Here is a 26927-nt window from a genome sequence, read left to right as displayed (position 1 = left end):
ATATTACCCAGTCATAAAAAGAGAGTACTGATGCATGCCACAGTATGGGAAATCTTGAAAACATTATGCTAGGTGAAAGGAGCCAGACACAAAAGAACACATATGATTCCTCTTAAATGTCCAGAATAGGCAAACCTGAGGAGACAGATTATAGATTGGTGGTTGCCTGTTGCTGGGAGGCTTGAGTGGAAATGAAATGATTGCTAATGGGTGAGGGATTTTTTTTTTTAGTGTTTTCTAAAATTAATTGTAATGGTTGTACAACTCTGTTCAATAATCATTAAAAAAGCAAAAGTTTTATACTTTAAATGAGTGAATGGTATGGTATTGTGAATTATTTTTCAGTAAGCTCTTATAAAAAATATCTACCAATCAACATTAAAAACAAATACATAAAATACAAATATACTTGTTTGGAAATAATGGTAAAAACTAAAAATTAAGCTGGAATGTCATGTAGCAGTAAAGAGAGTGTATACAGGTGCTCTGAGATCAGACTGTTTAGGTTAGATTTGGGTCCTGCCACTTGCTAATAACTATATGAAGTTTCTCAGCTTCTCTGCATTATAGTATTATCTGTTTCTTGTATTGTCCTAAGGATTAAATGGGATAGAATATTACGAACTCTTCATACAATTCTTGGTACATAATAATTGATCAGTAAATCTTAGGCCATTTAAAGTAGGGCCTAATATAAAAGAAGCAGTGAACCAGTTGGGTTTTTTACCAGGCTTTTCGGTCAGTTTTTTTATTGAACTTATCTTTTTTTTTTTTTTTAAAGACTTTATTTTATTTTATTTTTATTTATTCAGAGAGAGAGAGAGAGGCAGAGACACAGACAGAGGGAGAAGCAGGCTCTGTGCAGGGAGCCTGACGTGGGACTCGATCCTGGGTCTCCAGGATCACACCCCAGGCTGCAGGTGGCACTAAACCACTGAGCCACCGGGGCTGCCCTGAACTTATCTTTTAAAGCTTTATTTTTTAAAAAATTTGGGCTACATTTTATTTTGTTTTTATATTTATATTTATTTTTTTAAGTAATCTCTACACCCAGCATGGGGCTCAAACTCATGACTGCAAAATCAAGAGCTGCATGCTTTATTGACTGAGCCAGTCAAGCTCCCCTAAACTTTTATTATTAAAAGTATTTTTATGCTTGTCACAGAAATTTTAGAAACAAAAAATACCAAATAGAAAAATTCTATCTTAATAAAGGTGTTATTTTTTAAAAAATAAAATAGAAAAAAATCATCCATAGTGTCATCCTCTTAAAGACATTTTCTTCTGTATTTTTTCTTTGCATTCCATGTCGAGATCATACCATATTTCCTTTATATTTGTTTTTTGGTATTTAGCATGGAAAAATGTTAGTTCTTACAGATGCTTCAGGAACATTTTTAATATTTCAGATTCTGTAGAGCATTTCCCAAATTTCGACCATTTAATTGGGTCCAGTGTCTGTGTGCTTAAAGCTTTTTCATGTATTTTTACTTTTCTAGGGCATAGTTTTCCCATTATTTGATTCAGAAGTTTGAATATTTTGGGGGAGGGATCTTTGATTTTTCTTTTGACAGGCTTTCCAAGTTATTACAATTTTTTGTTTGTATTTCATGATATGTAAATTACTTTTACTGGGGAAATTCCTTTAGTTTTTATTTTATTTATTTTATTTTATTTTTTTATTTTATTTTATTTTATTTATTTTATTTTATTTTATTTTATTTTATTTTTTATTTTATTTTATTTTATTTTATTTTATTTTATTTTATTTTATTTTATTTTATTTTATTTTATTATTTTTTTTATTTACTCATGAGAGAAACACACACAAAGAGAGAGGCGGAGACACAGGCTGAAGGAGAAGCAGGCTCCAGGGAGTCCGATGCGGGACTCGATCCTGGGACTCCAGGATCACGATCCTGGATGAAGGCAGACGCTAAACCGCTGAGCCACCCAGGGATCCCCTCCTTTATTATTTCTTAACAATCAAAGGACAGTATTGCTTTTCTGATAATAGTATAGATTATAACCACTAGTTAACAAAAGGTCTTTTTCTTGTGCTTACAATGGATTTATTATAGTTAGAGAAGAATTCTCACATACTTTTTTGAGTGGTTCTTTCCCTGGAAATTCAAGGGGCAATTATTTGTTATGAGGAATAAATGCTGCAAAGTTTCTTAGAAGACAGTCTTTCACATTTCATTGGTTTCCAAAACTGACAAAGCCCTCAGATGCTTAAAATGTCATATTCTTAAGGAGCATTTCAAGAATACTTTCATTAGAAAATATAGCCAAAACATTTCAGAATTGTTTGGGGATGAGAATCAGATGTTAGTAACAGGAGAGTGGGAGATGCCAGCATCTTCACAACCACATAAATTAATTTATAATATATATAAATTATATTTATATATAATTTTTATCTGAGGAATGAGCATTGTACTTTAAAAATGAAAATTGCTGCTCTGTACTGGAATCTTCATATGCCAGTCTGGGATGTGATTGCTATTCTTAAATTTTTAAAGATTTTGCCACTTAGAAATCAAGAGTAGGTATTTCTGCTGCATCCTTTATTAAAGAGCCTAGCTGCAGTTTAGAACTAAGAGGTGGGTTCCAGATGAGAGACAGTGATTTCTGAAGGACAGAACTAAAGTTATAGTGACAGGACAGAAGGGATCAGGGCCTTGTGGAAGCCCCAGTTCAAGTCCTTAAGATAGGAAAGCTTTTTTTTCTGATGTGTTCTAATGTTTTTCCCTCCTCCTCCTTTTTCTTTTTTTTTTTCTTTTTTCTATTCTAAGCATCAGTTTTCCCCTCCCTTTTGTTATGTTGGGCTCATATTTGTTATGTTCTGGCACATATTTCTCTCATAGATCTCTGTTGAATTGCTGAACAGATCTTTTTCTATCCTACTTGCCTCTCAAGGCATATTTTTATTTCTTTGAAAATTGAAATCTGTATTTCTTCTCTCTATTCTTCTACTGCTTCAGTGGATATTCCTATCTTTTCTAACTCTGTGTTGTACACCGTCTTATCCCCCACACTTTGAAACAGGTATTAAGTTTTAATATAGATTGGTCTTAGAAGATACAGTATTGGCCAAACCTTTTGCTTTTCTTCTTTGTTGGCTAACTCTGTTTTTAGACAGAATTTGATATTGTTCTTTTTTTTTTAAAGACTTTATTTATTAGAGAACGAGTGGGGTGGGTGGGAGAGGGAGAGCGAGCGAGAAGCAGACTTTCTGCTGAACGGGGAGCCCAATGAAGGGCTCAGTTCCCAAACCCTGAGATGACCCAAGCTGAAGGCAGATGCTTTAACTGACTGAGCCACCCCACCTCAGGCAGAATTTGATGTTTAAACTGTAATGTATATAGACGTATGGAGAATGTAAATGGAAAAAGAAAACTTTAAAATGGTGATTCATCTAATTAAAACCCTTAATTGATTGGAAAATACTCTGATTTGAAGAAAAAGAAACAAAACTGAGAAAATAGGAGATCTTGTTCTTGATGTTTCCAAAGGACAGGGAGATTTTACCTTAGTACAGTGAACTTTTAATCTTTCAGAGCTGTCTAAAGATGATCTCTCAGTTAATATGATAACTCATATTTGCATATATTGATTTATATTTAGAAGTACAGATTTTATTACAGAAACATATAGGTAGAGAAAAATTATATGCCACATGCATGTAAAATTCCTTAAGAGTCCCTGAAATGAAACATGGAAGTTTAATTATAAGGATTTTTTTTTAAAAGATATTTTAGAGTATGGTTTATGTGAGGAATAAAACCAGAGGCCTATTACCTTCTATTTCTGGAACAACAATAGTATGTTTAAATGAGGAAAATCTTTCCCAAGCAGTTTTAGTGGATTATTTTTCCTATAATCCTGTAACTAGTTAAATTAATTATAGTTGAACCTTTGCTTCATTTACCTAAAATGCTGTGTGAACCTTAGGCAGTTTTTTTCTTTTCCTTCTTTTTTTTTTTCCTTTGCTTTAAATAGATTAAACTATTGGTAAATACTTGCTATTTAGACTATATTTGAGAAAAACTTACCAGCTATGTAGAGCATGACTTCTTAGCTACTTTGACAAGCAGTAACCAGGTGTACAGTTGGTTATGACACTGGTAGGTTTCTATGTATGTGCATATCCCAACATAACAGACAGAAACCTTAAGCTTTCTGTTTTTAAGATATTTATGGTTCTACAATCCAAGAAGGGGGACGCCTGGGTGGCTCAGTGGTTTCAGCATCTGCCTTGGCTCAGGGTGTGATCCTGGAGTCCCGGATCAAGTCCCACATCGGGCTCCCTGCATGGAGCCTGCTTCTCCCTCTGCCTGTTTCTCTGCTTCTCTTTGTGTGTCTCTCATGAATAAATAAACAAAATCTTAAAAAAAAAATCCAAGAGGGTCAACATTTTATAAAAATCTTGTCAGAGCATCTTCTCTTTCTATTCTCCTTCTTCAATTCTGGAACTTAACAGTTTTAAACCAAATACATATCTGGGAGTGCCCTGAAAATGGCATCCAGTGCAAGCTATTTGTTTTGTTTGTGACATTGAGAAAAGAAAATTAAGCTTAAGAGTTTAAAAAAAAATCTATTTGTGAATATATACTAACCCCTGAGATCTTTCTTGGTCTGTACCAGTTTTCTGCCATTATTTGTTGAGGCAGGAAGTGTTTAGTTATAGGTAGGATGAGTGTGTGATAGAAATGCTCTAATACACTCTCCACTCCAGACTAGTTGAGCTATAGATTTCTTTAACCTCTAACTGTCTTAGTCGGAATCCGTTTCCTGTCACCTCACTATTTCCTTTCTTATATTAGATCAGGTCCCCATTCTTATGTTACCTTAATTATTTCCTTATAGCCCCCATCTCCAAGTAATAGCCACATTGGGGTTAGAGCTTCAGCACAGGAATTTTAAAAGGAGGATGCAGACTTTCAGTTCATAGCACTAGCCTTGTTGAACAAGCATCATGTCTGATCCAGACTCTATTTTAGGCAGTGGCAGTAAGGAGATGCCTAAGAGGCAACATTGCTTACTCTTGGGCCCCCAACTCTCACTTTCTCTGCACGGAACACGAGAAACACTGCAACCCACCTCAGAGAGAGTGGTCCTGACAATGAAATGAGAGGACATGTGGTGTCTGGCCCACAGTGGATGGATGCTCAGTAAACAGTAGCTACAACTTTTATTTTGTGTTCTCCCTATTATGTATTTTATTCTTAAAATACTTTGTCTTTTCGCAGTCTTTTTCAAGTATCATTATCTTCTAGTAGTATCTTCTGACTTCCCCCCTTTCTAGTCCCTCTGTTCCCCAATCTTCTCTCCATACCCTCAAGTTTCTCATATTATCTATTCCCTTTTCACTTCCATCCCTTCTTTGTCTGCTCCAGATTGAAGCATCCTCTTGGCATTTTTCTCACAAATTTTCCAAGGACAGAGACTTGCCTTTTCCAGGGATTGTTGTGTTATGCTTATTTTTAGAAAAAAAATTTTTATAAAGGTGAGCAGGAATGAAAGAGGAGAAATGCAGGTTTAACACTAAGTTAGTTTTATATCAGACAACAGGCTTATACCCATTGAATGGGAACTAGTGATGATTGGAGGCCCTATTACCTTTGTCTCCTTGCCCATCTTCCCCTGAAAGAGGTTTTTCAAAGAAACCTCCCTAAATGTAGGATGGGTTAATTATATTTCTTTACTAGATAGCAGGACAATATGCAGAATGATCTTCTGGCACACTGTTGCTGTTAACTTTAGCAGATACCTTTGTAATTTTTGTTTCATATTTTACTTAAGTATCTTGTCAGGAAACTATGTAATATCCTTTAATTATGTAATCAGTTATTTCTTTTCAAAAATAATACTGTGCCAGTGGCAAAAGAGAAAAATGAATTATATCATTTTCTTTCCTTAACAAAACATATTAAAATCATCACAGTGGAAGAATAAATAAATTTCACAGGCAAGTTCTTCTCATTTCTGCATTCTCGCCGTTGTATGTGGACTTTGGAACTGATTTTGTTTTTTCCAAACAAAATATATATGTCTTTGATAAATCACCTTTTGAAAATTTTCTTTCCTGGAGTTTAGGTAATTGGGGCACTAGAAGACTTTTAAGTTACGTTCTAAAACTCTGAACTCTGTTACAGTCCTAGAAGAATTTCTGGAATTGACATTCTTTTAATATTTTCCTTTATCCCTACTCTCTTTACAGTCTTCATAGTTGTGAATAAACTTCTGAAATTCTACCTTGATAGTCTGAAGTTTTTACTTTAAATTATGTTTTGTGTATACCAAGGAGTGTTTGATTACTCATGCTTTTTGTGAGGCCTATAAACTAAATTTTGATATATTTCAGAGTTATTCAGGTCAGCAGGAATTATGCTTCAAACCGGAAAATTAAAAGGTAACATATTAAAACTCTCTTTTCTCTCCTCTACTGTTTTTTTTTTTTTTTTCCTTCAGGCTCCTGTTCCAAAGAGTGCACTTATTCCAGTAATTCCCATCACTAAATCAACAGGCTCCCGGTTCCGGAATAGTGTGGAAGGATTGAATCAGGAGATTGAAATAATAATTAAAGAGACTGGAGAAAAGGAAGAACAACTTATAGTAAGTAATCTTGTATCTTAAAATTGTCCTTTCACGTTAACTGTTCTAATTAAAGTTATAATTTCATTTTCCATATTTACTTAGGTTTCTTCCTTCTCGTTGAGAGAGAATGAAAATTTGTCTCTTTTGGAAAACTTTGACCTTGGCAAGTGAATGAAAAGTTTTCATTTCTTTGCATCTCATAGAGACAACTGATATGACTTAAGTTTAGATCCTTGAACAGAAACTACTTTTTGTTTATCCATATTTAAAAATCATTAGACAGGTGATAACACTTCTCATTTACTATAACTCCATGTAACAAAATTTAGATTGCACATTTGTTGGGGAGGGAGGGATGTGACTTCAAATACTTTCTAAACATGAATCTACTTGTTCCCTATTGTTTGATTGTGAAGTACTATTTGGTTGACTTTATGATCATGAAGTGCAGTTCTGCTTACCTATAATGCACATAAGACATAAGAATGATTCATACATAAGACACAGTGAGAAAATTTCCTATTTATATTTAAAAGCATGTCACAGAGTATATTTAAGCTTTCATTCTTCAGTGAAAGAGGAATTGGGGAGTTTGAAGTAGTATTTTATTGATGCTTAAGATCCTCTCTGTGAAGATTAAAGGTTGGTTTAGCTTGGAGGAGACACAACTTCCCACACCCTCTTGTCCATATACTGCATGATGGGAGTAACCCCCTGAAATAATAAAGATAAATGAACCAAAGGTGTATGGGGAGCTGGTTTTCCTATTAAGTGAGCCACACAAGATTTCCTCTAAATGTTCTCCTTGATTTCCCCCTATAAAAACCATTGCTACCATTAACGTTTCCCTTATTTAGGAAGGTATCTTTGGAAAAACTTTCTCAGGGAGATGTAGGCAGGGGAGAAGGTAACAGGACCTGTCATCAGCTATCACTAGTTCATATAATGGATGACCTTCTCTTCTAATATGGAACCTAGTGTTATGCCTAGATTCCTCCTTTCTCTTTTACCATGGCAGTACTTGACAATTTTAAAAATATTTAGAACATGATAACTAATTCATTGAAATTTATCATTCAGCAACATTGACCACCTGTCCTGTGACTAACCCTAGGAATACAGTCTTTGCATTTGCTGCTCAGTGTTCAGTAGGGCAGTCCCTACAGTAGGACAGTAGGGAATGTCACTGATGGTGCAACACAAAGGCTTTTTTCTCGTTAGACCTAATAAGTGGGGCATTTCTGACCTGTGAGTCATCTGGAACAATAGGGGAAGGTTGATATTAGGTGCATTTCTGGTGAATTTCAAAATTGATGATAAATACACATGTTTTAAAAATTTTATAACAGCCACAAGATATTCCAGATGGCCATCGTGCACCTCCCCCGCTGGTACAGAGAAGTAGCAGCACACGCAGCATTGACACGCAGACCCCCGGGGGTGCCGACAGGGGAAGCAATGACAGCAGCCGCTCTCAGTCTGTGTCGCCCACATCCTTCCTCACCATCTCAAATGAAGGTAGCGAAGAGAGCCCTTGTTCAGCTGATGACCTGCTTGTTGACCCCAGGGATAAAGGTACAATGGAGGAGGGACTTGTTACCAGATAAAGGAGTACTACCTACTGTATCATTCATTCTATTCATTTTGTAATAGAACAGACACACTTAAGGCCACTAACGTAATTACTTTGACATGCATTCTTAACATAGATTTTTAAAAATTTAAGTGCAGAACAGTTTTACTATAGTGCTCAAGTGATGGTCTAGTTGGGTGGGTCTAGTTGGGTCGACTTTTGTTTTGTTTTGTTTTGTTTTGTTTTTAATTTTTTTTTTTAAATTTATTTATGATAGTCACAGAGAGAGAGAGAGAAAGAGAGAGAGGCAGAGACACAGGCAGAGGGAGAAGCAGGCTCCATGCACCGGGAGCCCGACGTGGGATTCGATCCTGGGTCTCCAGGATCGCGCCCTGGGCCAAAGGCAGACGCCAAACCACTGCGCCACCCAGAGATCCCTAGTTGGGTCGACTTTTGTTTGTAATTTTTCTTTTTCTTCACTTGTTAATGCAAGTTCCTTATTAGTGAGAGACATTCTTTTGGTATAAATGAACATTTGTCTTAAAAAGCACTTTGTTCTCTCTTGCCTTTTATTAATTTTTTTAAAGATTTTATTTATTTATTCATGAGAGACACACAGAAAGAGAGAGAGAGGCAGAGACACAGGCAGAGGGAGAAGCAGGCTTCATGCAGGAAACTTGATGTGGGACTCCATCCCAGATTTCCAGGATCATGCCCTGGGCTGAAGGTGGTACTAAACCACTGAGCTACCCAGGCTGCCCCTCTCTTGCTTTGCTTTTTAAAACAAACATAACCTGTCATCTGTCTATATTGGGGCAATATTTTGTTAGCCTAACCCAAGGTACTGTGTGTACTTAAGGGCAATAATATATTTGTAAATTCTGCAGTGAGTTCAGTAATCATTTATTTCAAACCTCTTACAAGAGTGTTGAATGTCCTAAAAAGTTACAATTGACCATCACCATCAATCACCTAAATTACTGAGACTGTAACAAGTGCAGAGAATCTTAAGAGTTCCTGAAGATGTCAGTTAAAGCTATCTATGGCAGTTGTAAATGTTATTATTTGGACCTTTTTTTTTTTTTACCAGCTTCTAAATTAAATAAAATATGGATACTCCAGGCCAGCACCCTCCACCAATTATATCACAACCCCCCGCGGGTGGAGATACAAGTTCCAAGAGTTTTTGATGCTCCCAATGTGTACCCAAGTCTGACACTCACAGAATTAAATCCTTTGGTTGGGTTGTGTGTTTCTTATCAGGAATCTGCATAATTAACTACTATTTAGACTTATTGTTTGGATTAAAAGGAATAGTAAATGCAGACCATTTAGCACGGCTCCTGGTACTTAGTACTCAATCAAATGTAACACATACACACCTCCTTTAAAAAACATGGTTATTAAAATTTGCCGTACTTTCTATTTTTCAGTAACGAGTTGAAACTCCATGAATTTTGTGTAATGGTTTATTTGACTTTAAGAGATGGGACTGGTTAGTTTTTTGAAATTTCTAAGAAAATAAGGCCACAGCGCTACTGCCTACAAAAAACGTAGGACTTAGTTGACATAGTCACACTGAAAATTTAGAACACTTAAAAAATAAATAAGTAAGTAAGTAAATAAATAAATAAATAAATAAATAAAAATAAAAAAATAAAAGAAAATTTAGAACACTTAGATATCAGGAATTTTAATGTAGTGGAATTGAGAATATCAACACTGAACAGAAATACCAGAGCGAAGAAGTATTTTGTTTGTTAGGGTTAATTTGAAGAGATTTCAAAAGTTTGAGCTAGACTTTGAAGGAAATTTTGGCAGATGAATAGAGATGGACCTCTTCAGGTATGGAGAAGTTCATAGGCAAAAGGAAGTCTTTGGCGTACAGTGCATAGAAGACTCCTGACGACCTGGAGCAGGGATTGTAACCAGAGAAGCAGAGAAATCAAATTGAGAAATTCTGAAGGGCAGGCCAAGAGTGAATGTTAGGCAGCCAGTGAAGAACCAGCTTAGTTAAGTGTACTAGAAAAAAGGAACTGGCATTGGAGTCTGTTTGCTGGGTATATAACAGAAAAAGGGAGCAAGATATCAGTGTGAAGGGCCATGGATTAAGTGATATAGCCTGAGCTATAGTAATTGTAAGTGGAAAAAAAAATTTTGTTTATGCATTTATTTAGCAAACATTAATTTTCTCCACTTTAACAGGTATTGTGTTAGATCTTGGGAGGTGATGTTGATGAATAAACACTCTTCTTACCCTCAAGTAGTTCATAGTGTGGAGGGAGGCCATGAGCAATTAAATATAGTATGACTGCATTTATAGAGTAGTATTTCTTAGTAATCCAGCATGCTATTTTTTGCAGAGAATGGGAACAACTCTCCTTTGCCCAAATATGCAACCTCACCAAAACCTAACAACAGTTATATGTTCAAAAGGGAACCTCCTGAGGGCTGTGAAAGGGTCAAAGTCTTTGAGGAATGCTCGTAAGTATCCCTCCAAATAACTTCTATTATGAAAATTTTCAAGTAAGTTGAATAGTACGGTGATCACCCATATATTCACAACCTGGATTCTGGAGTAAATATTTTGTTAACATGTGCTTTGTCTGGCATAGTGGTGGGTAGTTTCTTTGCTGAAGTTTCTGGAAATAAGTTGCAGACATCATGACACTTTAATGGTAATTAGAATTTAACATTTGTTTCCTAAAAGTAAGCATAGTACTCTTCTATAACCATAATATCATTATCTCACCAAATAAAATTAACAGCAACGCTAATATCAACTAATATCCAGTTGCTTTTCATATTTCCTCACTTGTCCCCAATGTGTCATCTGTGGCTATTACTTTTGAATCTGTGTACAGTCAATATCACACATTGAATTTAGCAGTATTTTTATGCAAGGTAGACCACAGATCTCATCTAGTGTGGTTTCTTTTTTTCAAGAATTGAATTCCCCTCAGTTTTTATGTATTTTTGGTCTCTAGTTCTTTAAACAGTATTAGAAGTATTTTGTCTGTCAGTATAGGAAATAGAATTGTATTACTTTGTAGAATAATGTTACTGTGATGAAGATAATGTAAGAAGTAGGATTTTAAACATTGTCTAGTACTGTTGGTATATGATCTCCTTTGCTCATATTTCTGTTGGCTGGTCATCTGGTGAAGTACTATAGTTTTAGACTCAAAATTTGCTTAAGATTAGCCTTAGTATTTTCAGTAGCCATGGCTCCTTGCTTTATAAGTGATGGCTTCAGGATTATAGACATGTATGAGACAGCAAAGTAGGTGTAATGAGCATTATTTGGTAATGGTAGTGGTAGTACTGGTAAGTGTAGATGGTAGTACTGGGCCCTCACCTTCCAATATCACTATGGCTGCATGTCTAAGAGTCATCCTTCTTGCATTTCCTCTCCTGTGAAACCTGGAACACAATGTGTAGGTTGTCCAATCTTGACTGACTCATGAAATTGATCTTCTTCCTCCATTATGAACATCTTGGAGTCATTTTGAAATATGGTATCCTTTTGTTCTTCCATGTGTTCCTCCTGTCAGTGCTTCTTTTAACCTAAACATTGAATAATTTTGCTGCACAAAGAACATTGTTTTTAAATTCCCTCAATTTCTATACTAGGAAATCCCAGCTGTCAGTCTCCTATCTGCTTTTATGACAGTAATTGAAAACTGTGTTAGCAACTGCTTCCTCCCACCTTCCCATGCCTACTATGTTAGTCTAAAAGCCTGACTGGTGCTAGCTGAGAATTTAAGCAAAATTTCTCTAGCTCTGCTTCATGGACTTCCTAAATCATAATCGTCTAGGATATGAGTTGAAACTGCAGATTCCCAGGCTCCATCTCAAGCCTAATGCATAAATATGGAGGTAGGACCTGGACTGTGGATCTTTAACAAATACCTCACATTTTTTATGCCCAATTTGCAGGTGCTGGCCTAGGCTTTTCCATGAGAGTTCTTAAGATATGGAATCATTCTATTAAGTAAAAATCAAATGGACCTTTTTGGAGTTGAGCTTTTTTATTTACTCATTGGTAGTTAAAATTGCCCAAATACAGGGATGCCTGGGTGGCTCAGTCAGTTAAGCACCCGATTCTTGATTTTGGCTTAGGTCATCTTGTCTTGGGATCAGCCGAGTCGGGCTCATACTCAGCATGAAGTCTGCTTTGGATTTTCTCTCCCTCTGCCCCTTCTCCCACCCTTGCTCACTCTCCCTCTCTCTCTCTTTTCTCTTCTCCCTCTGAATAAATAAAATCTTTTTTAAAATTGCCCAAATGCAGAGAAATTGTTGATTGGTTCAAAAGCAGTTTGCATTCTTTTTATAAGTGACTTGAGTGAATATTTGTTGTGTAGGTTGGTGTCCTATGGTATCTGCTGTAAACTCTTGCATTTGGAAAATGTCTCAGGACTTAATAACTGAGCTACATTATTTGTATCTAAAGGGAGGAAAGAATGGTTAGAAGTGTGTGTGTGTGTGTGTGTGTGTGTGTGTGTATGGATGGATAGCTAGATCAAAGAAATAGAAGGTAAACCGTAACATATTATATGTTTTATGGCACATACATCTATTATTAGAAGGTGACTTAACTCTTTTTAAAATGTACATAGTTTGTTATAAATTATACTGATATAAAAGATGTGTAGCATACAAAAACTTATTCTATTTTAAGCATTTTCATTATGTTTCAAAAACAAATTAACAGCAGTAACCCAAGAGTGGATTCCTTAGAGGTAATTTTAATTTTCTACCAATAAAACAAATTACTCAAAGTCTAAAAAAATTAGTCTTTTTTGCCCTACCTCTGTCCAAATGAGAGCAAAACCCACTAGGCACAGCAGCAACAAACAAAGATAGATTACTGGTCCTAATCTAAAAATTTTAAGCTTATTTAATCATTCTTTGAAGAATACTTTTCTCTTTAACTCTTAACTTCTGGTTTAAAGGAAATAACTCTGATCTGAACTGGGGATTGGAGTGGGGTGAAGGCTCTGGTTTCTAGAAATATCTGTTTATTTACCTGAAAGGAAATAGATGGTTGAATTAAGACCCAGAATTTAAACCACATTTTGTACTTCTTTCAGTCTCTATGTTCTTTGTGAAACGAAACATACCATAGCCATGCCATCTGCGCTTAGTCTTTTTTTAAAAGGAAGTCAAATATGCTATTTCTTCCTCCAAACTAATGAATTCCTTGGCTTTTAGTTACCTTAGATTCCTAGATATTATGGCCTCTTTGCAGTATAGAGGTATTATTAAAAATACAACATGGCCCTCCTTCTCTCTCTCTTCTTTCGATTAGAAGTAAGTTGGACCCACCATTGTCTTTGCTGATAATTTATGCCTGCATTAAAAAAATTACACAGGCCTTTTAAAAAAGGCAGGAAAGAATTCCTTGCATCAGTATAAGAATACCAAGAGTTACTATTCAGCCCATCCATCAGTTTTTCAGAAAGCTCTCAAACAGTCATATCCATTTTTGATAAAAAATCCTTTTGGAATAACTTTTTAAGGAAAAGTAAAAATTTAAAATTAGTTATGAGATTTTTTTCTATTTATGGTTATTTAGTTTTGAAGAAAGCTTTGAATTAGTATTAGTACTTGTAGCTTCTGTTTGCCTAGGTATTTATGGGTCATACACCAGTGGATAATACATTTCTTAGGTAGTATTCTTCTAGAAAAATGTTAGAGGTGATTCCTCTTGCTAGGTTGGGGTGGATCTGGAAGAGAGAAGACAAAGGAAGGTGTTTTGTTTTGTTGTGGGTTGTTTTGTTTGTTTGTGGTGGAGGAGGTTGGTGCTTTTAACTGGTAAGGTTTTGTTTCTTGATCTTGGTGCTATTTGGATAAGTTATTACTGCTTATATTATCTTCTGTGTGATCTAGTTTAATGAAAGCAGTAAAGAAGTTAAGTAATTTTAAACAAGATAGTCTCAAAGAAATTAATTAACTAAAAATCTAGGCCTCATTTGGAGGAGGGTATAAAAATTGATTGGCCTTTTTTCCCTAAAATAAGAATGAAAGTTACTTCTAATAATTCCACCTTCAAAAGAAAATTCAAGTATTATTTAATTATAGAATCCTAAACTCAACATCCTGTCCTCTTCAAGGAATTGAAAACCATACTCTTGGATAGTAAAAATAGAGAATCGTGTACCCTTCTTATCACTAATCTATCCAAATACACTTGTCACTCTAAAATTACTGGACGTTTCCATCATATATTAGAACAGTGCAAAGTAAACCATCAGTTAAATAATTTCTTTGTTCTTAAATTACTGTATTTGTCAAAGCTGTCCTTGGGTAGTAGGCACTATTAATAAAATCTGCCCACCAAAAGCATTGTCTACTTGGAGCTTTTTTTCCCCCACCCATTCCACAGGTCTGTTTATTAATTTCTGATATCTTAATTTCAGATATTACTTCCCTTGTAAGCCTTCTTTCTAGCAAATTTTCCCTCTTCCTCTGTGCCACAGGTTATCCACTCCCCTGTGCTACCTCTAAACCTTATATAAGCCATTTTTATCACATCTATCAGACCTTTACAGGAGCTCCTGACCTTTTTTGTGCTGTGTGGCAAAGATTAGGGATGCTTGAAGTAATTCGTAACTTGGGTGATTAATGTTTGAAGTGCAGAAGACATTACAAATGGGATTTGTTCCATTCCCAGTATCTTCCTCCCCCCATGAACTACATGGTTAATCTATCTTCTTGTAGATTGTTTCATTTTTGGGGCCCCAGAATCTGTTGCAGACTTGGCACACTTAAATTTTAATTTTTTGAATTTCATTAGGAGAGCTGAGCACCATACTTTTATCATATGATCATATTACCTTTTCCCACTTGAATCTTGATTTACTTAGGCTCTCCCACCTTAATTTCTTTTTAATTTTGTGGCACTTCCATGTTACTTTAACAATTTAATTTTTTAATATCTTTATTTTCATAGAATACCATTATTTTTATTTTTATTTTACATTTCTATTATGTTTCTCAGAAAACCATCATGGTTAACTAAAAAACAAAAAAAGTTTCAGTCAAAGAGATTTTTAAGCACACTTGAAGAGATAACTCATGCCTACCAAAGTTTTGTCGTGCAGTCATGGAATTTAGCAAAAGACTTGCCTTCTCCCTTCAAAATAGTACAGGCTAAAAAAAAAACAAAAAAACAAAAAAACAAAATAGTACAGGCTTTGGAAAAACTGTAGTAAGTGGAACATATTTTTGTCTTTAAACATGTAGAATTTCTTTTGCTTTAGGAAGTTCTTTATAATGGGTGTCTTAGACCTCAGTGAGATGCAGTGGTCACCAGCCTGAGTCACCTGTATGGTGCATGAGGCTCTCCAGGGAATTGAAAGCAGCAAAGACGTATGATGTCCTTTTGGCATTCTAAGATACATATTTTGAATTATGTGTCTAATTCCATTTTGGCCCAGAGCATTTGAAGCTTTTGATATAACCTGAGTTTTATATTCATGTATCTCTGAGTTATCTGTTTAGAAAAAAAAATAATAAAAGAACTTAACTTCCATTGTTCTGTGACTTAAAACTTCTGGGTTGTCTGTTCTGTGCCTAGGCCAAAACAGCTTCATGAAATCCCAGCCTTTTACTGTCCTGACAAAAACAAGGTGAATTTCATTCCTAAAAGCGGCTCTGCCTTCTGCCTCGTCAGCATCCTCAAGCCACTCCTTCCCACACCAGATCTTACCCTCAAGGGCTCTGGTCACAGTCTGACAGTTACCACTGGCATGACAACCACTCTGTTGCAGCCTATTGCTGTGGCCTCCCTGTCCACAAACACAGAGCAAGACCGGGTCTCTCGAGGAACGAGTACAGTCATGCCATCGGCCTCTCTACTCCCACCACCAGAACCAATTGAGGAAGCTGAAGGGTAGGTCACAGGGGTGTGTGGCCATTTTTCTGGGCAACTGAGAACCTCCTCAGATCATTTCATTGTGATGGCATCGCGAGCTCCCAGTTGGCTGTGGTATGCTCCAGCTTTCCAGGGTGACATGTCACAGTATGACTTCTGGAAGAAGGCAGCGCCCTCTGATGGCTTTGCTCCCTCATTGCTTAGCCTGCTTTTTCTTAAAGCACTGGTTGAAACAAGAAAGGTCTCACTCTTTACTTTTGGAGGGCCAATATCATTGTTTTTTTGTTTTCAAATTAAACTTCTTTTTTAAAAAAAAAACTAATCTCTGCAAACCTAATTCCTGAAGGGAGACATGAATGATGCTGCAAGAACCATCTTTTATATGAAAATGACTATTTTATAATACCAATGTTACATTTTCTGAAACGTAGCAAACAGGATGTTCAAAGATTCTTTGGTGGCCTCTTGTTTCTTGTTTCCCTTTCTAGATGTGTGCTTTTCTCAGCTGTTTTCAGCTTTGGGACCAAAGGGATTGTTGACATTTTCCCAGCAATCTTAATCTCATGACTATGTTCTTCTCCCAAACAAGAATTGATAGGTAAATGCATTGGACAAATATATAATGAGATAAAAAGCAATATTAAATATTAGTACATTATGTGATTTATGTTTTTTGGTGTCAGAAGTTTGTGCTTTGGGTGAAATACTTGTAAAACTGCTGTTTTCTTCACTACACCTGTACACATTTCACCATGTGGTCAGAAAAGTTATAGTCTGGAAACAAGTGCTTTAATATGTTCTCACCCATCATTGGAACTTGGTTTAAAAGTCAGTGAGCCAAAAGGAAATTACCCAGTGTTGATTGCTAGCTAGGAGTAAAGAGCCCCCTTGGTTTTTTACAAAATACTTGCCACATGATCTCCCTTTATCATCACTGTATCATAGTTCCAAGAGGTCCTAAAATAACTGTGCATGGATTTCCTCCTTTGCTTTTGTGATGTTGTTGTCTTGTGGATTTGGTCAGGGTTAGTAGTTTGCCAGGAGTGTAATCCATTGAATAGCAATCCGTAGTCACAGAGTCTTGCGACTGACATTTTCTTTATGGTGGTTGGCACTGAGATATGTTGCTTATAGATTTTGCTAGTTTTCCCTCCAGCATTCTACACAGTGGGGAAGACTGGCCAGGAGAGCTTTGGAGCATATTAAACAACAGGAATCTTTGAAAAATCCATACAGTTTTGGATTTAGGCTCATCTTAATACAGTCACTGCCAGTATCACATGACAACAGTATTTCATGTTTGTGTATATGGTAGTGAAATTAAGGAGCAGCTCTTTTTTAAAATGAGTTTCAGCAAACAGTAATTGATAAAAAGCATCCTTCTAAGATCTACATATACTACCTATGATGCAATAATTTAATATTCCTATACATATAGGGAGAAATTTAAATACTTGTAAAAGGGATACAGTTTAGAAGGTTAATACGTCAGTTTGTTCAGACATATACCATCAGAAGAAACCTAGTGGTAGCAATAAATCTTCTGAAAGGACTTCTTATACTCATGCACCTTTAAAACATCTAACTAATTAAAATTATGCCCTGTGAAGTTTAAGATGGAGATGTATTTAGGCAGATTAGATAAATTCAGACCTTAGAATAAGTTTGTCAGGTTTCAGTTGGTAGCACTGATGAATTTTGGTAATTTCTCCATCCAAAACTAGCTTACGTGGATTTATAGTACATTGTGGCTTCTAAATCACTAAAACTCAGTTATTCAAGGTCTAAATTTTCTGGTTGGTTGGTTTTTTGAGAAGAACCTTGATTCTTTGCCTTATTTGTTGTTATGTGTCTTGACTTTACCATTTCACCACTGAGAACTGCTCTATCAAAAGTACAGAAGAAAAGGTAAAACTCATCAGGTGAGTTGGTATGAATGGTAGGAGGAGGAAGTTTAAAACCCTCAGTTTTTGGATTACTTGAATTCCATTAAATCTGTGGGTTTTTTCTTTATCTTACACTTACTTTCTTCTGTCGATTCCTGTAAATGACAAGGGTATTTTGTAACTAAAATGCCACTTTATAAACCGTTTTTCCTTTTACTCTGTTGTGCATATTTGTATAATTCACATCTTTCTGTAGAGTGTCCTATATCCTTAATCTAAAGTAATTTAAAAATAGAATGGGAGAACAAGTTTAAAAGTTATAATTTACATAGTCTTATAAGTGGAACTTTTAAACGTTTGGTTGTAAGGAGAATGTGAATTTGCAGGTAAATTAATTGTATGGCAACCAAACATATCCCTTGGGTTTGGGAGAAATAGAGCCTGAGATTTGAAAGACAAAAAGGTACAAGGTACAAACAACTCTAACTGCCAGTGCCAAAGGGCTAATTTTTAAGCATATGAGCTTTATTGCAGTCTTGAAAAAATATTAACCATAGGTCCATTCAGCTCTTTTGCTTAACCCTTAGTTCACAGATGGCTGATTAAAAAAAAAAAAATAGATCTACTTTCAAGAGAATATTTTCTAAAATTACATTCCATAATTATCTTGCTATTCTGTAGAAAACTGTACAGAAGATAAATTAGAATAGCTTCAATGGGAATATAATTTAAATTTTTTTTAAAGTTTTAAATAAATTTACTTCCATTGCAGTAAAAGAAATAGGTGGCATGTATATTTTGGCAAAACGAGCTATTCTCTGATTATTTACTTTGTCTTAAGTTATTTCTCTTGACTTCTTCCTTGTGATGATGAAAACATAGAAATTTATTGTTTCTGATCATGACTAAGTCTATTACTTGTCATGGCTTTTGTTAGCAATTATATTTTTAAAATATCTGTTCTGCTCTTTGGTTAATATGATGAGCATGGATGCCAAAATTATTTTGAACTAGAGTCTTCATTTTGTTTAAAATATTTCTTACACTTATGATAAGCCAAATCAGCCTTTTAGAAGGTGCTATTGCTAACTGTGGAATAACTGGCAACAAGAAAGGGTTTTTTTTTCCCTTTTTTTTTTTCTTTTTAATGGCTGGCTTTTACCGGAAAAGAGATATGTTAAAAAATGGCAGAATTTATAGCCTTCTGTATGTCCAAGATTAGGACTGGGTTGTCAAGATTTTCTTCTGTTAAAGGAAATAAAACTTGCCATTACTGAATTCAGTTTACTATTCTAACTTAAGATTCATTCCTTAATGCTTGGAATTTTGATGTCTCAAAACTGGACCAGTGGAAGTGCTGAATTTGCATTAAAAAAGCTAAGAATACTTCGCACTTTAAGGTTTAAGTTTTACTCTGCTTAAATTAATGATAAGCAGAGCATCCCTGAACAATATTTTGTTTATACAATCCTGTTGAAGAATATAATTTATGTTTTTTTGAAGTCTGTATCTTTCATCTGTTTAAGCTGTGTAAATCTTTTTAAAATGCAATTTTTTAAATTTTGTTTTTCTAACAAAAATCTCCCCAAAAAAACAGCATTTCCAATGGTGATAAATATTGTTATTATGTACTTATGTATTCCCTGTATCTGACACTTACTGCTGCCTCACAAGAAAATAGAACTTTTATGTTAAAAATAAAGTCTGTTCTTGAGAGTTTTTTTTTTCCATGTGCTTTTATGAATGTTGTTGCCTCATTTCGGATTTTCTTTTTAGACACTTCTCACCTGAAATAATTTAAAGATAGTATATTCTTTTTCACAAATGTATAGAAAAATGGGTGTGCTAAGTAGCAAGATATATAATATTGTCAGTTGTTACTTCCTTGCTGTCTCTTTACTTGCTCTAGAATGCAAAATACCTGATCTTTGTGGTAAGTGATAAGCATACTGAAAGATAATATATGTTTAGAAGTAATTCATTACTTCATAGTTAGAGATTTAGCTAGGACAGTCAACTAATGTTATCCTGAAGTACAAATAGAGGATTTTTTCCCTTTTTTTTGGTAATTCGTTTTTTCTAAATCAGCCATGTTCTTCCATATATACAGTGGTTTATATGTGCAAGGTAGTTGTTTAGGCTCAGGGGTTGTCTGTATTCACAGAACAGAGCTAGTTAGATATGCCCCCAATGAAGGCTGCATGCAGTATATATATATAACATATAGAAAGCAGGGACACCATTTTAAGTGAAGTAAAAAGTCACTACAGAGATCAGTTATAAAAAGTAGTCATCAAATTACATTGTAAAAAATTCTGAAAATTATTTTGGGGGGGGGAGGTTAACTAGAATTTGGGGATAGCTAATGAATATATATTTACCTTATAACCTAGCATCAAATGCAAAGAAAATCTGAAATTGGTTCTAAATCTTCCATTTTTTCTCTCTGTCTTTCCCCTCTGTCTTTAAAGAGGTTGAGAGGAGAAAAAAAAATTTTTTTTAAAGATTTATTTACTTGAGAGCAAGAGAGAGCAAAGGAGCATGAGGGAGGAGGGGCAGAGGGAGAGGGAAAGTCTTAAGCAGACTCCACACTGAGCATGGAGCCCAGCGTGGGGCTCAACATGGGACTCAGTCTTACAACTCTGAGATAATGACCTGATCCAAAACCAAGAGTTGGTCTCTTAACCCATCTGCACCACCCACGTGCCCCGAGAAGAGAAGATTTAGATCTCAAGTTGAGTGTTCTATTCTCCCATTTTTTTATTTTGATTCATTAAATATACCACACACACACCCAGCACTTTTTAGGTCTATAATGATCTTTTCCCTTTAAATTGCTTTTAAGTAGTTGGGTATGAAATTCAATATCTTCTTCATAGCAATTCCCTGCCAATGTATGTCAATACCAGTTTTTTTTCCTTGCTAAGATGAGGTATGCTTTAAAAATATTTTATACTTCTACCAGAGGATAGTATGATAATACAAATAGCCTTTGTATCTCTTTGGTTTAATGTTTTTCAAACTGAGTCTTGAAATTAATTTAATAGGTCTAGCCAATGTTTTGTTTTTTAATGAAGCTGAATAGAAAAATAAGTATTCATACATAAGGAGAATATCTGTGTGTAAAACTTTTGCTAGACATAGATACACATTAGGTTATAAAGTAAAATGAATTTCATAGTATGAGTCAGAATCAAAATGATGAAAAGTACTACTCTAGATACAACTTTTGTGTGTATGTCTTTGGGTTGGTCAGTATCTTCACACAGAGATGAGAGTAGAGTCTTTAAGACATTGTTTCTAATTCCCTTTAATAAGTATCTCCAAATTACTGGTTTTGTAAAAATAAAATACTAGTTTGTTCTGCAGTTCACATCTTCCTCAAACTGAGAATTCATCTCTGTATACTCCTTGTTTGATTTTGGAAACTAGTGTGAATTAGTCTTGCTAAATCATTATGTTTTACAGAAGACTGTCATGGAGGCTTTGTTGGTTAAAAACCAGGAATCTAACCATTTATCTTCATTCTGTGCCACAGTTATTTTTGAGATCCTTAGGATAATTCAGAGAAGATGCAGAAAAAGCCCTGGTTTTAGGGCCACAGTTTGGGGGTACCAGTTCTGGTTCAGCAGCTTAATGTTCATGGGATCTTGAGCAAAGAAGACTTTTGAGCTTCAGTCTTCTTATGAGATGAGGGATATAGTGCTGTCCATTAAGTGGTTACTGAATGTGAAAGTAACTTCTAAAACTGGAAACAAATACTTACCTCCTTTATATTTTGTTAAGTTTATTCATTCCTTAAGAAAGCCAAAAGCTTTCAGTCATAGGAAATGGTCCCATGTAACTCATTTTAGCTTGTAAAGTTATAATACAGTTAACCCTTGAACAACATAGGTTTTTTTCAATAGATATTGGAAAATTTTTTGAAGATTTTTGATAATTTGAAAAAACAGATGAACTGTGTAGCTTTGAATTCTAAAAAATAGGTACCATGAATGTGTAAAATATATGTAGATAGTATTATATCTTAAAATATATGTAGATGTATTATATCTTACCATTTACTACCATAAAATATACATAAATCTATCACAAGTTAAAACTTATCAAAACTTAGTTGCACATATAACCATACATGGAGCCATTTGTAGTCAAGAGAAATGTAAACAAACGTAAAGATAAAAGAAAAAAAAAATAAAATCACAACTGCATAAGATTTACTGTAGTACCTACTGTATTACTGTAATAATCTCATTTATACCTGTGGCTATTGCGATAAGCTCAAGTGTTGCAAATATCCTCTTAAAATGCTGTGTAACACTAATCATCATGAGTGATTCATCTCTTCAGTAAACTGCGTATGGCAGTAAAAAGTGATCTTGTAGTTCTCACGTATTTTTCATGTTTAGTGCAATACTGTAAAGCTTGAATAACACCATGGAACCCATATGAGGTGCCATTAGAGATGCTGGAAATTTTCCCAAGAAGCAGAGAAAAAAAGTGGAATTGCTTCTTAACATACTATAGAGTGAGATCTGAAGTGCAGTAGCAACCATTTCAAGATAAATTAATCCAGTTAAGGACCATTTGTCATATGACAAAGCAAAAGGAAAATGAACGATTTAAAGCAGGAGAATTTAATGCCAGTAAAGGATGGTTTGATAATTTTAGAAAGTGTTTGGTTTAAAAAATGGCAAGAAAACAGAACATCTTCTGATGACCAAGAAGCAGAAGATGAGTTCCCAGATATCATTAAGAAAATAATCGAGGGGAAAGGACATCTGCCTGAATGGGTTTTTAATGTAGATGAAAGTGCCCTATTCTGAAGGGAAAAATGCCAAAAGGACATTTAATAAGTAACCATGCTCACTTAAGAAAAGTGAGCATCAGGATTTAAGCCAGGATTTGCACATTTGTGCAAATGTAGTTGGATTTATGATCAGGACTGCCCTTTTCTATAAAACTGTTAATCCCCAAGTCTTGAAGGGAAAAGATAAATACTAGCAGCCAGTCTTTTGCTTGTACAAGAAGGTCTGGACAGTGAGAACTCTTTTTCTAGATTGGTTCCATTAATGCTTTGTCCCTGAAGTCAGGAAGTACCTAGCCAATGAGAGACTGCCTTTAAAAATTCTTTTGATATTGGACAATGCCCCTGGCCTACCTAAAGCCGCATGAGTTCAACACCAAAGACCTCAAAGTGGTCTACTTGCCCCTAGACACAATGTCTCTAATTCAGCCTGCAGGTCAGAGGTCATAGAGACTTTTAAGTTTCATTACATACTGTACTTAATGGAAAGCATTGTCAATGCTATGGAAGAGAGAACCCTGATAAAACATCATGGAAGTCTTGAAAGTCTCATCACTGAAGATGGGTGGCATCACTGTTACAGAAAAAGCTGTGAAAGCCATGAAATCCAAAAGAATAAATTGCTACTGGAAAAAATTGTGTCCAGATGTTGTGCATGACTTCACCGGACTTATGACAGTCCATCAAGGAAATAATGAGAGATTCTGGATATGGCAAAAAAAAAAAAAAGTGTGTGTGAAGAGTTTCAATATATGGATCTTGAAATTCAAGAGCTAACAGACACCACACCAGAGGAATTAACAAAAGATTTGATGGAGATGGCTGCTTCTGAACCAGTGCAGCCCATGAAGGAGAAGATGTAGAAGAAGCAGTGACAGAAAACAAATTGACATTAGACAATCTGGCAGAGAGGTTCCAGATATTCAAGACTACTTTTCACTTGTTTTATAACATGGACTCTTCTATGATATAATTATTGAAACTAAAGCAAATGGTGGAAGGAGATTTGATACCATATAGGAATATTTTTAGAGAAATGAAAAAGCAAAAGAGTCAGAAATTACAATGTCTTTCCATAAAGTTAAACACAGAGTGTGCCTGCCTCTCTGTTTCACCTCCTCTTCCACCCCAGAGACCATGAGATCAACCTTTCTCCCCTCCTCCTCAGCCTACTCAATGTGAGGATGAGGATAAAGACCATTATGATGCTTCCACTTAATGAATAGTAACCAATCATTATGCCATGCTGTTAATAAACTTAACTGTTGTATATGTTGTGTCTTTGTGTGAAAATCTATAACTGTAAGGCAAGAACTGTGTGAGATGTTTTTGTGTCATCATATTTTAACTATTCATTGTGAAGAACATCACGTGCAAGACTTCAAGTGGATAGCCTATCCTTACGGAGGCATAAGGTAAGTGATAATATAAAATTAATGGATTAGTTTTATGATATTGCTTTCAAAGAATTACATTACCATACAGTATGCTTCTCATAATTGAAGCAACTGTATTAGCTTATCATTACAGGTAAGTGGTATTTTTTTAAAAGTACTGTTTCTAATACTGTATTATGAATGACACTATTACTTAATGTATGCCATAAAAATATAACCATTCATTAGTGTATAAGCTAGGCTACTATGAAGCAATTGTATGCATTATACTAGGCTGTAAAGCAGTCATACTGATGCTGCTTCATTATGAATGCATGAATTCTTATGTTTGTGAATAAATATGAATTTCCTTTTCACATTATCTTCATTTTTTACGTCTAGTGTTAGTAATACATAGTATCTACAATGTCTTGTATAAAACTATTGATGTAGGTACTGACAGATGATTAAACTTGTAAACACATGACATCAATAAATTACAGTACTATTCGAGTCCCAGTGGAGTCGCAAAAAAATAAAAAAATAAATTACAGTACTATAAAGTATCTTATGACTTACTATCTTAATTACTCTAGCTTTGTTGTAAGAATACAGTATATAGTATACAAAATGTGGGCTTACTGGTAAGCCTTCTGGTCAATAGTAGGCTATTAGTAATTCAGTTTTGGGGGAGTCAGAAGTTACACACAGACTTCCAACTGTGTGTATTGTGGGGATTGGCTAACCACCCTGCACTGTTCAAGGAACAGCTGTTTAGTTCAGGATATTGAGCTGAAATCCTGAGAAAAGTAGGTAACACTATTGATAGCCTACCAAGTATAATAACTAAATGTTTACCCTAATCTTTACAGTAACCATATAAAGCCAAACATGGCCATTTTTACTATCTTATAGATGACCAAATTGGAATTAGATGAACTCTTCATTGGTCATCTGGGAAATGTCGAAGTCTGGATTTGAACCAGGTCTGACTAGGGCTCAACACAAAGCGTTACTGCTACTTCTTCCATAACAGTGACCTTAATTTAGGTGTTCAGTATCATTGTGGATTACCTGCCATTGAGCCATTGCCTTGTTTTCGTTTGCCATCCTCTTCCTTCAGCTGCTGGCAGCTTGGTTCAGAGTGTGAAGAGAAAGTATTCTAGTTAGACACCAATTTCTTACCAAAGAAGTTACTGACACAAATCTTCAAGCTGTTAGTTTTATGTTGCACAGCTGCAGAAATTCCAGAGAAATATTTTAACTTGGGGAGCACAACTTTTAGGCAGAAGCTGACTTCGATCACATTTTTGGTGGATTTTTTTTTTTGGTGGATTTTTTTTAACCTGACATTTTGAGGAAAAAAGATTTCCAATCTGTTCATTCATTCAATTTTTCATCTAGATACATGTACTCCTTAATCCCCATACCCTATTTCCCCCGTTCCTCTACCCACCTCCCTTCTGGTAACCATCAGTTCTCTAAACTTAAGACTTTGTTTTGTGGTTTGTCTTTTTTCCCCTTTTCATTTGTTTCTTAAATTCCATATGAGAGAGATCGTACAGTATTTGTGTTTCTCTGGCTGACTTAATTCCCTTAGCATGATAACTCTCTAGCTCCACCCATGTTGTTGCAAATGGCATTTCATTATTTTGTATGGCTGAATAATATTCCATTGTGTACACACACACATGTCACGTCTTTATCCATTCATCTCTCTGGATACTTGGGTTGCTTCCATAGTTGGGCTATTATAAATAATACTGTTATAAATATTGGGGTGTATGTATCCCTTTGATTTAGTGTTTTTGTATTTTTAGGGTAAATGCACAGTGATTACTTGTAGAGTAGTTCTATTTTTAATTTTTTGAGGAACCTCCATACTGTCTTCGACAGTGGCTGTACCAGTTTGCATTGTCCACAAGAGTTCCTTTTTTCCCCCCACATCCTCCACAACAATTGTTTCTTGTGTTTTTTATTTTAGCCATTCTGATATCTCATTGTGTAAGGTGATACCTCATTGTGGTTTGGATTTGCATTTCCCTGACGATAAGTGATGTTGAGCCTTTTCTTCATGTGTCTGTTGGCCCTTTGCATCTTTTTTTTTTTTTTTTTGAGAAATTTTATGTTTTCTGCTCATTTTTAAATTGGATTATTTGTCTTTTGGGTATTGAGTGGTATAAATTCTTCGTATATTTTGGATACTAACCCTTTATTATATATGACATTTGTAAATATCTGCTCCCATTCAGTAGGTTGCCTTTTAATTTTGCTGACTGTGTCCTTTGCTGTGTAGAAATTTCTATTTTGATATAGTTCCAATAGTTTGTTTTTGCTTTTATTTCCCTTGCCTCAGGAGACATATCTAGAAAAATGTTCTACGACCAATGTCATCGAGACATTGGCCTGTGTTCTTTTCAAGTATACGTATGGCTTCAGGTCTCACATTTAGGTCTTTAATCCATTTTGAGTTTATTTTTGTGTATGGTGTAAGAAAGTGGTCCTGTTTTCTTTTTTTGCATGTTGCTGCAGGTTTTCCCAGAACCATTTGTTAAAGAGACTGTCCTTTTCCCATTGTATATTCATTTCTCCTTTATCAAAGATTAATTGACTAAATAATTGTGGGTTTATTTCTAGGTTTTCTGTCCTATTCCATTAATCTATTTTTTTAATGGCGGTACCATACTGTTTTAATTACCACTACTTTGTAATGTAACTTGAAATTCGGAATTCTGGTACCTCCAGTTTTTTCTTTTTCAAGATTGTTTTGGCTATTCAAGGCCTTTTGTGGTTCCATACAGAT

At 35.1% G+C, this 26927-nt stretch overlaps 1 protein-coding gene across 2 annotated transcripts in view; it reads left to right on the top strand.

The window, feature by feature from the left end:
* Window positions 1–19657, top strand: part of FAM117B (family with sequence similarity 117 member B) — a 76875-nt gene extending 57218 nt beyond the window's left edge. The window contains exons 5-8 of one of the 2 annotated variants that reach the window (XM_072742004.1): window positions 6478–6621; window positions 7953–8121; window positions 10540–10660; window positions 15759–19657. In XM_072742004.1, the coding sequence (XP_072598105.1) occupies window positions 6478–6621; window positions 7953–8121; window positions 10540–10660; window positions 15759–16077 (753 nt within the window). In that variant the 3' untranslated portion in view covers window positions 16078–19657. Of the gene's footprint in view, window positions 1–6477; window positions 6622–7952; window positions 8179–10539; window positions 10661–15758 lie in introns of both variants that reach the window. The other variant, XM_072742003.1, reaches the window with a different exon arrangement.
* The last annotated feature ends 7270 nt before the right edge of the window (window positions 19658–26927 follow it).

Source organism: Vulpes vulpes, chromosome 16 (genome assembly GCF_048418805.1).
Source record: "Vulpes vulpes isolate BD-2025 chromosome 16, VulVul3, whole genome shotgun sequence".
In the NCBI taxonomy this organism is placed as follows: domain Eukaryota; kingdom Metazoa; phylum Chordata; class Mammalia; order Carnivora; family Canidae; genus Vulpes; species Vulpes vulpes.
This window is presented reverse-complemented; position numbering and strand designations above follow the sequence as displayed.